Source organism: Cololabis saira, chromosome 21, assembly GCF_033807715.1.
Source record: "Cololabis saira isolate AMF1-May2022 chromosome 21, fColSai1.1, whole genome shotgun sequence".
In the NCBI taxonomy this organism is placed as follows: domain Eukaryota; kingdom Metazoa; phylum Chordata; class Actinopteri; order Beloniformes; family Belonidae; genus Cololabis; species Cololabis saira.
In genome coordinates this window covers 28,427,387-28,438,484 of record NC_084607.1, presented here as the reverse complement: position 1 = coordinate 28,438,484, position 11,098 = coordinate 28,427,387, and the positions used below count along the sequence as shown (strand labels likewise).

Below are 11,098 nucleotides of genomic sequence, written 5' to 3'. Positions count from 1 at the left end.
ATAAATTCAAAAGACACATGTACACTGAATATTTTATTCAAGAGGAAGAAACAAGCTGTAAAAAGGACTTGCTGTGTGCTAGAAAATCTTACTCAGTGCCCTAAAGGCTGGACCAAACTGGTGATCAACTAAGTAAGTTAACCTAATGTTTGCAAAAAAAGATGCTACTTTACATACAGATGACTGTGTGGATAAACAGGTCTGTAAAACACTAAGATGAAGCTCAAATATTAAAAGGAAAAAGATTTAAACGGCTATTTTTTTTCTTTACTTTTCTTCAATATTTCCAAAGAATAACATTTTCAAACATAAATATGAAGAAATCACTGAGTGAACCTCAGCACCTACCTGTAACAGACCTGAGAAAGATAATCAAAACAAACTCATTTAAATAACAGCCGAGCTTCCGTCACACTAAACAAGTTCCAAAACCAAGACTTCATAAACAAACCTAGACCCGGTCTAAATGCACCGATGCTGGAAAATGGAGGTTCTGTTGGAGCAAAGAAGCAGTGCAAACACATAACTGGAATGTAGCAATCATTAAAAAAAAACATTGATTGATTCTGAGACAAAATGTCTTCTGTGCTTGATACCGTTTTATTTCCTGCCTGGTGTAGATGATGATGAAGGAGCAAACTGGAACGGCGAGTGCCCCATCAGACCCATCATGGGCTGGGGAGGGTTGAACTGCTGGGCCATTAAAGGCTGAGGGCCTGATGAGGAAGATGGAGGCGGAGCCGGCACGGCAGCTCCCGCAGAGCCAGATCCAGCCCTGGAGCTGCTGTACTGGCTGCTGCTGCTGCTGTTCTGGTATTGGCTGTAGGAGCTGGAGCTGGAGCCGTAGCTGCGTCCTCCATCCCTGCTGCTGCGATCCCTGTAAGAGGAGGAGGAGGAAGACGAGCGCTCTCCGTCGCGGCTGTTTCCTCCACGGCTCTCGCGGCTGTAGCTGCTGCTGCTTCCGCCGGAACGCATGCGGCGGTCACACTCGTCCTGGTACATCAGGTTGGGATTGTTAGAATTGGAGCCACGGAAACGGGACCGGCCACCTGCAGAAAGAAAGCCGCAAGTAGTGATTGCAAAGAGACACTGCAGCATCTTTATTACCGTATTTTCTGGACTATAAGCCGCTACTTTTTTCATAGGTTTTGAACCATGCGGCTTATACAAAGGTGTGGCTATTCTGTGGATTTTTCTTCCACCGCTCGGGGCGCTCTAACCGGAATTAGAATCAAAACTAAGACAAAATAAATGCAAAGAAGAATACGCTACTTCTTCTTTAGCAGATAGAAGTAGGTAGAAGCAAATTTCAAACAGATAAATAGATAAATAAATACCGGTTATTTTCTCTTGGTTCTGTCCCGTTTTAATCAGCAAAGTTGCTGCCGTGTTAAAAGACACTTAGGAAAGATCTATCTAGGTACAAACATGTACATCATTTACTGTTCAAAATCCTTCTGTACATGTAGTAAATATCTAATCTAACAACATAAATATCTGCGGCTTGCATATCTTTTTTTTTTTTTAAATAGAGCGGATGTGGCTTATATGCAGGTGCGGCTTGTATATCTTTTTAATTATTTTTTTTAAAATAGAGCGGAAGCGACTTATATGCAGGTGCGGCTTGTATATCTTTTTTTATTATTATTTTTTAAATAGAGCGGATGCGGCTTATATGCAGGTGCGACTTATAGTCCAGAAATTTTCTGTATTTGGATCCCTAAGCACCTCCGCCTCCTCCGCGTCCACTGTCAACCAGCTGCAGCAGTTTGGGGTTGATGACCTGCCGGGCCTCCTCCAGCACCCGGATCAGCTCTCGGGCCTGCCGGAGGTTCCCGGGGGTGAAGAAGGTGTAAGCCGTGCCTTTGTTAGTGCTGCGGGCCGTGCGGCCGATGCGATGGATGTAGTCCTCCGACGAGTTGGGATAGTCATAATTGATGACAAACTTGACGTCCTCCACATCTTCACATTGGAGGCAGTAAAGAAGACGCGTTGGTAGTTGGGGTCCAGTTTCAGGGAGGGAAAGACAAAAGGAAAAAAATAAAATCAGAAGAAAAACGAACACTCGATAGCAGCGCAGAAGTCTTAATTTTGAAAACAAAAACAAACGTTCAGACTGACAATACCTCTGAAACACATCTTCCTCTAAACTTATCACTTACCTGGCAAATGATCAACTACTTGTAAAAAAAAATACAACTGAAAAATAACTTCATGTCAGTTACAGGACAGGGCTCAATAATCTGATTTAGGAATAACGTTTTTATCACACATGCAAATACTTCAGTCTACGTCTAAGACTGAATTAATCAGGGACTCTGTCCTAGTTCTGTGCTGAATAGTGAGCCTAACATTAAACTGTAGAATGATGTTTGTGCAGAAGACTAAAAAGATTATTGATCTCTCTTTTAAAATGAGCTCAACAAACGGGAGGTCTGTTTCTCATTACAGCTGACGGAGGGCTCAGAAAACACTGCTGATCAGAGGAAAAACAAGCCTTGTTTTGGAAGCATCATGACAAAGGCTGGTGGAGGGGAAGGATGAGGGAGGAGGAGGGGTGAGGGACAGTACTTACCCTGTATCAGAGTTTTAGTGATGACATACAGAGTTACCTCTCTGTCCCCCTACCCATCGCCAGTCCTGGGAGGTCTGCAGGGCCACGAGGAGAGCTCACAGGACAAAAGCAGTCCCTTCTCCCACCTCGCCGCTCCTCCACGACGCTCCCAAAGCTGGACGCTGTCTGGGCCAGACGTCCAGCTGGCCTGGACTCTAGACTTAGCTCTGCTTCTCCATTACTGCTGGTTTATCCTGTTTCTAGGAGAAGGTGACAGGTGGAGAGGCCTTTTCTGGATCCTTTCATGTCAACTTCAAGGATCTACAGTCCTCCTCAGGATGACCTTACACCGCTGACCGATAGTGACATGTCATTTCTGGGTCAGGGGAATCGGTACATTAGAAAATCTAACGGGCTTTCATTGGCGTGGTTCATTGTAAATAAGTCAAATCCCAGGTTACTTCCAATGGCAGTGGTAGCGCAGAGCCCAGCTTTTTAAGTTTAGTAACAAGAAACAGACACTAAAGCGGACCGGTGGGTCTATGTGAGCGGGATGTCAGAGTGGGCTCTTGACAGTTTGGACGGTACTCTCTGTAAATCTGACCGGCTGGTCCTTAGACTGACCAGGCAGCCAAATATGATGAAAATAAAAGGGGGAAAAAGTGTTATAGACAAAGGAGGGTGAAAGCAGGTCACACGGTGGGCTTGCAAAAGAGTGGGAGATGGGACAGAAAAAGAAGACGAAAAAAAATAAGAATCATCGGACTGGAAAGAGGAACTGGAAGTGAGATTGTGAGAGAGGGTGAAAAAAAAAAGGGTGCAAAAAATAGGAAAGACCAGGAAGAGAAGATGGTAAAAGAGATGCGATGGATGGAAGATAAAGTAAAGAAGAGAGGAAAGAGAGGAGGACAGAACAGAAAAGAGGTGTAAAAGGGGGGGAAAGGATCAAAGAGAGGTGGTTCCTCCAGGCCAGGACTCCTGCCAGCCAGGACCAGACATGACGTCCGCAGAGGGAGAGGCCGGCGGGCGCAGCCAGAGGTGGGGGGTGTCAGGGGCTGCATCAGGGGGCAGTTCAGAGGGGAGTCTGTGGCCGCTGTCCACCCTCACTTCCTGGCACTTGTCTCTTTGTCTTCTTGTGTAACAGCACTGCGCCAGTGTTGCACCAATTTAGGTTAAAAACAAAAAATATCATCCAAAGTTTCTTAAAGGGGAGAGAGGGGAGAAAAAAAAGTATCTTCTCTGGGACTTTGCAGTAGATCAATAGCCATTCAGAATAAATATGGATATGGAAAACTTGGTGGAAAAAGTCTGTGAAAAATAACGGTGCATCACTGTTGTGAAGGCAGGGCCAGAGGGAGTCCATCCTCCTCCACACCCCCCTCTTCGCCCTCTCACCTGACAGCTGCCCCCAACTCTACCATCAAATTTGGAAGCCCAGCAGCACCCTAGGCTTGTCCCTCCTCCCACCCGAATCTCCCAGGTCGCCAGGGTCCTGGAAGTGGGGGAGGGCTCACTTAGCGGGCTCAGTACTAGGTTTCAGCAGAGAAGGCTGTATCTGGGACTGATTAATCAGACTCCCCGAGTCAGCTTTCGATTTGTCATGCCTAGGTCCGGCTGCAGGCTCCCGAGGGCCTGTGTGCTTCTAGTTGCCGGAAGAGAGACTTGGAAACAAACAAACAAAAACAAAATGAAAAGAAAACAAATGGACACAGAATTAGGTTAAAGGTTGACTTGCATTTTGCAAGGGGCTGCTTTGACAGCGACGCCCCTTACACCGTCACACTTCAACATTCAACATCACGTCTATGTCAGTGGTATTTGATAAAGCAAACTGTTTCACAGGAAATCCTACTTCAATCGTCACATATTTCTCAGATAAACCAGTTATCCGAGAAGCATCATATATCCTTGAAAATAAATCCAACTTCATGTGTTTGTGTTTGACTTTTGATTATTAACTGTACATTAACAGGCAGTGAGGAGTCGAATCATCACATATGGACAACTGTAATTCCTCTGCATGGTAATTAGTTAAATATAGTGAGGAAATCTGATCTGCTCTTGAACACAGGACATACCTAAACCGCGCGAGGCCACATCAGTAGCGATGAGGATGGGAGCTTTGCCGCTACGGAACTCTACAACATCAGATAATCAACTATCAGGAGCAGAAGTTTTATAAGACGTGGCATCAAAACACATCTCCTGAATTAGATTTTGTACCTGATAGTACCCAGTCCCTCTCCGGTTGGCTCTTGTCACCGTGAATGCACATTGCTGGCCACCTAGAAGACAAACCAGCAACCAGTTATAATATCATCCTTTAAACATGGTGCTAACTCTATTAAACACCACATAATAGTTCCAAACACTTCTGACGGTTCATGGACTTGTCTGAAGGTAAACTGGAGCTCTGCTACAGGCACAGACCCGGATTGGCTGGAATTGTAACTTTGTGGTCCAGACCAGATCACTCTGTTACAGTAACACAATAATATCAACACGGGAAATGATCTTGGACTGGTTTTTGGTCTTTGGCAAAAAATACGCCAGAATATTAGATGCTGCACATCCGACCGCGGGATCAGAGAAGGAGACATCTGGAACTGGCTTTACCTTTTTGCTGAGCACTATGAAATCACCGTCCTGGACTAGAACGCAAATGTCCTGTTATTGGTAGCAGGCTTCTTCTGTGTCGTCGCTATGGTAATAAAGTTATCCAGTCAGTCACTGTCATCTTTGCCCGTTTTGTCAGTCATTAGAAAACTTACAAAATGTGCCGTGGAATTACGGCTCTCTTGCATCCTCTCTGGCTTTTGTTGCACCGTGAAATCTGTCAGGTATGTATTCACTAAATAGAATAATATTATTCAGAAATCAGGTTCCACCGTAGTCGTAATTTAGCAGTTCACATATTTGATTTTAAAGATGGATTTTTGTTGTTGACCATTTTTGGGGTTTGGTACATACATTTTCAAACAAACTGAGTTTATGCGTCTTTCTTGAAGGAACGTTTTTAACAATTTGTGCTCTTTGGGAAGATGTATTATGATCCTGCAAGGGAATGATACTAACTGAAGTGTTCAAAATGCCAGTTTAACAGAAGAGTTACCTCCTGCCCCGCTCCTTCACCTGCCATGAAACCCAGATAATCAATGACCGTTGAAATAAGTTCAATCATCTAAATGTTTTATTTGACCTGCTCAAAACCATGTTCCAGCATCATCTTCTTCCCCAGAGTAGATCTGTGACTCATCACTGAATATCATTTTCACCCATGACTACTTCTCTTTACCCACTTGTTTTTTTTGCAAATTTGGAATTTTTAAACAAGTTTGTTTTACAAAGCCAAAGTGCTCAACTGATAACAGTTTTATGACCCATCGTTTTTTTTATTTCTTACAAAATAAAAACAGCTAAATCAACATCCTCCAAGACTAATGATTGCAGATTTCCACACGCTGTACTCACCCATCACGTCTCATCCTGCGTGTCAGGTCATCACAGCGTTTTTTCGTCTCTACAAAGATGATGGTCTTATTTTCTTTCTCAGCCATGATCTCTTCCATCAGCTGGATCAACCTGAAAACAAACAAGAAATTCATCACATCTCATTATTAAACATATTCGTCGCTCAGAAGAGGCTGTTGCAGGTGACATCTGTCACTTCATAAGCCTTTATTTTAATACAAATAATTTCCCCACATGTTGTTAACTACAGCAGCACTTTTCTTTTTTTTTTTTTTAAACATTGTGTATAAATCACTTTTCAACTCTTGTCTGATGGAGACAAAAGTCCATCTAGGCTGTTCAGACGGTTCAGCTGACAGGTCAAAAATCAGGGAGAGCTGCAGCCGTCTCTTTGTTTGAAGAGCATCAAACGAGCCAACTGGGCCAAATGAAAATGCAGCCCCGAACACGCAGCGTTTTCAAGACAGGATATATTTTTGCACTGATGTGGTTCAACTGTTGTGTATAAAGGACTGAAGTTTCACAGAGATGCAGCTGTGCCACGATGTTCAGGAAAGGCATCTTTTGTTGGAGATATGAATCAATTTTGATGTGGCTGAGTAACTTTGCAAACTTGAAATAGGTTCTAAAAATACTATACGACCACTTTTAACATAAAAAAAGGATGAGAGACAAACAAAAATAAAACATCACAAAGAAAAATCACTCCTGAACACAAGATAACAAAAATAAACGGCAATATCAGTAAAGAAAGTTGTACTTTGTGAGCTCTGGCTTACTTTTGATCCTTTTCGTTGTCCATGCAAACGTCAACAATCTGAAGGATGTTGTGGTTGGCACTGAGCTCCAGAGCTCCGACATTGATTTGCACATTGTCCTTCAAGAAGTCCTCCGCCAGCTGGCGCACCTCTTTAGGCCAAGTAGCGCTCCACATGAGGGTCTGTCTGTCCGGCTGCACCACAACATCAAGCGTGCATCAGTAATGGCCAACACCGTAATAAACAGCTTCACGTGGTTAAAAATGCTAAAATATAACTCAAAATCTATCACAGGAGTCCAAACCATTTCACAAAAAGTGTTTACCATATATAAAGATAAATAGTAAGCCAAGAAAATGAGTGTTATTTTCACCCTGATCTGGTCAACAATTTTGCGTATCTGTGGTTCAAAACCCATATCCAGCATGCGATCAGCTTCATCCATAACCAGGTAGGTGCAGCGCCGCAGGTTGGTCTTTCCTGCCTCGAGGAAGTCAATCAGACGACCTGGAGTAGCGATGCAGATCTCAACACCTAGGTCAGATACATTTCAAATGCTTCATGATGGATTATGAAATACTTTACTTATTGCTTAGTATGTGTATGATTCAAATGAGCTTTACTATCAGAAGTAAAACAGTTGTTCTTCTCACCTCTCTCCAGGTCCCGGATCTGAGGTCCCTTCGGAGCACCGCCATACACACAGGTGCTTTTAATCCGAGAAGACTTCCCATAGTCGTAGGCCACCTGCTGGACCTGCTGAGCCAGCTCTCTTGTAGGGGCCAACACCAAACACTGCAGAACACACATTTAACTGTCTTAGACATTTTCTACGTCACCATGAGAAGGAGATGATGCAGTCAGGGGTGTTTATTCCTTTTCTCTTCACATACAATGGGTCCATCTCCTCGCTCCAAGTAGGGCTGGTGATTGATGTGCACAATGGCAGGAAGCAAATACTGCAGAAAGAAAAAAAGGATAAAGAGATTTGCTGTGGAGATTTGTTTTTGAAAGGTCAGGGATGGAAGGTTTGCCTCACCGCTAAGGTCTTCCCAGAGCCGGTCTGAGCGATGCCCACCATGTCTCTCCCACTAAGGGCCAGAGGGAAACCCTGTGACTGAATGGCTGTGGGCTCTTTGAAATTCTGCTGCATCAGTACATCCATCACGTATTCTGGAAGAAAACACCAGAAAATATGAATTCCATGTATTTTAATGATCATAAATATGCATATAAATATGCTGTGCTGTAACCTAAGACAGAAAACTGACTCTCTGGGCTTACGTGGAAAGTGTGCCTGATTGAAGCTGGTTACAGGTTTTGGGCAGCCGGAACCACGAACAGTGATTTCCTTCTTTCTACGATATTCATCAATGTCATACTGACAGCAAAAAAGGAAGAAAATAATAATAAGATTAACAGTTATCCTACTAAGCAATTAATTACTTGGCAATTGATTGAGTAATTGGTTGCTGCTGCCACATTAGGTACAGTATTGTGAAAAAGTATTTACAAGATTCAGAACATCAAACCAATTTTAATATTAGACAAATATAATCTGCATAAAACACTAAATTCAGCTATTCAAACTAACCTGGCCCTCTGTGAAAAAATAATGCCACTAAAACCTGATAACTGGTTATGTCAGTCTTGGTGGCAACAACTGTGATCAAGAGTTTAGGATTGTTAGCAGTGAGTTTTTCACATCCCTGTGGAGGACTATCAGACGTCTCTGAAAGAACTGTTTCAATACAGCAACATTGGAGGGGTTTCAAGAATGAACAGCCTGTTTAAAAAAAAAACAAAACAAAAAAAAAAAATGTATCCCTGATTTTGTCCCCCATTTTCACCCAGTGCTCCTACTTAAGTGGCAGTCCTGGGCATTGCTCCCTCTACCAACCCCAGGAGGGCCTGCACTGAGCTCAGGTCTCCTCCTTAACTTGAGGAGTGAACAGGTAGCTTCTTTTCACCAGACAGGGTGGGGTTTCTCTGGCCGGACGTAGCGCGTGGAAGGATCACGTTATTCCAGCCAGATCCTCCCCACCCCATCTGGCGCCCCGGTTGGCCAGAGGGGGCATGTGTAGCCCAGGACTGTTGCATGTTTTTGTGAGGGTAGCTCACATTAGCTACCCAAGGGAACACAGGGAGAACATGCAAACTCCACACAGAAAGGCCCTTTCACCAACCAGGGTGTGGGTCATGTTGAAGTCATGAGGGAAGTAAACACGCACTCAGCCTTTTTAATGTCATACCACACCATTTCAATTGGATATTAGTCCAGACCTTTTTAAATGCATTTTTAAAAACAATATATTTTTACATAAAGCACTTTGAGTTGTCTTGTACATAAAATGTGCTATACAAATAAACTCGACTCCAAATCTTTCATTTTGTGTTTGTTTTTTGCAGGTGTGCTTCCACTCGTTGTCCTGAAGCATAGCCCAAGTGCGCTTGAGCTTAAGGTCACAAATTGATGCCGTTCAGAAAGTTAAATTTTTGTCTCGTCAGCCCAGGGAATATTTACATAAACTCTTAGGGACAATCAAGATCCTTTTGTTTGCAAATGAGACAAGCCTTTGCAGGTTTTTTTTTGGTCAGCAGTCATTTTTGCCTTGAAACTCTCCCATGGATGTAATTTTTGTCCAGACTCTCTTACTGTTAAATCATGAACTCTGATCTTAACTGAGGCAAATGAGGCTTTCAGTGCTTTCATGTGTTGTTCTGCCTTCTTTTATGCCCTCCTGGAGTCATTTATATACCACTACATGGTATATAGTCATCCCTGTAGTGCACCAATTAGCCATTGTGTCTGTGTCTCTCCTTTCTCTGTGCTTCATTCTCTCTGTCTGTTATCTCTTTTCCTGCTCTGTCCAGCAGGGCCTCCCCTTATGAGCCAGGTCCGGCTCAAGGTTTATTCCCACTTCCCACTGTTTTTCTCCCACCAGGAGAGTTTTTACTTGCCATTGTTTATGTTACGTTTATGTAATAATTGCTCGAGGGTCATGTTCTGGGTCTCTGGAAAGCGCCTAGAGACAACTTCTGTTGTAATAAATGCTATATAAATAAAATGTAATTGAATTTTGGTAGAAAGGTCCCACGCTGTTCCATGTCTTCTACATTTCTGGGTAATGGCTCTCACTGCCGTTTACCGAAGCCTTTGAAATGATGTTGTAACACTTTCAAAACTGATAGAAGTCCTTTACTTTGTTTCTCATCCATTCTTGAATTTAAGATCAAGACATGATGTGTTTTTAGCCGACTCCCTGTTGTCAGACAGATTTTCTTCAAGTGATTTCTTGATTGTGCAGGTGATGTAGTAATAAAGCCTGGGTATGTTTCCAAAAGCATGTGGTGAAACAATTCCTTCATGATTTAATAACAAAACTGCATTTTGTATTTATTCACGTGTGACAAAGAAAACAAAAACAGAAGAAACCGGTAAGGGGGTAAATACTGTTCCAGAGCATCAGAGTACCTGGCTCATCCGCTGCACCTCGGGGTGCTCAGTGTAGAAGTTCTTCTCAAATTTGGGAAGCTCCTCCAGATCCCATCTCTTCTTCCGTAAACGGTCCCCAGGATTTCCAAACTTCTTCCCCGACGGCTGCCCGCCCCTGCTGGACCCGAACCTGGGGCCGCTGCGTCCAAAACAAACAGATTACAGTCATCTTTAATGCATTTCCCCAAGCCATTGGAATCGTAATATGTGTTATGTTAAATGGTTTAAATGTGGTACAGTATTGCAGCATCACCAGCTCTTTCTTACCCTCTGTCACGACCTCGGTCTCGGTCTCTGTCTCCGTAGGATCCTCTCATTCTGATGAAAAACGCTGCTGGGGAATAAATAAATCAGTGTTTCAAATGTGTAGTTTTCTGACTTGTGTTTCTAGTAACCTTTTATGGCTTTAACAACCAAAACATCTACATCCAAGCGCCAACCTGGAATAGAAAATAGCTGCTGCTTTCAGGAATGGTTATAAAATATAAAGTATCAAACCATACCGTAACTCTGTCCTTGTATATGCTGTTAATTCTTTGCGATTTTATGTCAGATTTTGAGCCGCAGTGCTACGATGTTGTTAGCTTAGCCTTGGCCAGGAGCGGAAGTGACTCGTGATTGGCTGGTTGCTCGTGAAGTCCCGCCCCCCAACATGATTGACATTCACACAGCCAATCAGAAGATGGTTTCAAATCACTAGCCCTGTTGTAAACACTGTTATTTAAAATGAAAACATTACTTTCCAAGCACTCCAAAGATTTATCTGTAGAGTTCATTTTAAAGAATTGCCATGGTAGCATGTGGCTGTAACTTCAAAGT

General features: G+C 43.1%; 1 protein-coding gene across 3 annotated transcripts; it reads right to left on the bottom strand.

The window, feature by feature from the left end:
• Positions 1–20: 20 nt before the first annotated feature.
• Positions 21–10,904, bottom strand: ddx17 (DEAD-box helicase 17). Of its 3 annotated transcripts, none has more exons than XM_061710967.1 (14): positions 10,783–10,904; positions 10,547–10,610; positions 10,259–10,418; positions 8,068–8,164; positions 7,823–7,956; positions 7,677–7,742; positions 7,437–7,578; positions 7,157–7,317; positions 6,805–6,977; positions 6,026–6,136; positions 4,778–4,839; positions 4,633–4,692; positions 1,729–1,962; positions 21–1,049 (listed from the first exon to the last, which is right to left on the bottom strand). In XM_061710967.1, the coding sequence occupies exons 2-14, from the start codon at positions 10,594–10,596 to the stop codon at positions 601–603; spliced, it is 1,899 nt and encodes a 632-aa protein (XP_061566951.1). In that variant the 5' UTR covers positions 10,597–10,610; positions 10,783–10,904; the 3' UTR covers positions 21–600. The 3 variants fall into 3 exon arrangements, with proteins under 3 accessions (XP_061566951.1, XP_061566950.1, XP_061566952.1); XM_061710966.1 differs by having other exon boundaries at positions 10,547–10,613; positions 10,783–10,877; XM_061710968.1 differs by lacking the exons at positions 8,068–8,164; positions 10,547–10,610; positions 10,783–10,904 and having other exon boundaries at positions 10,259–10,399.
• Between the last annotated feature and the right edge of the window lie 194 nt (positions 10,905–11,098).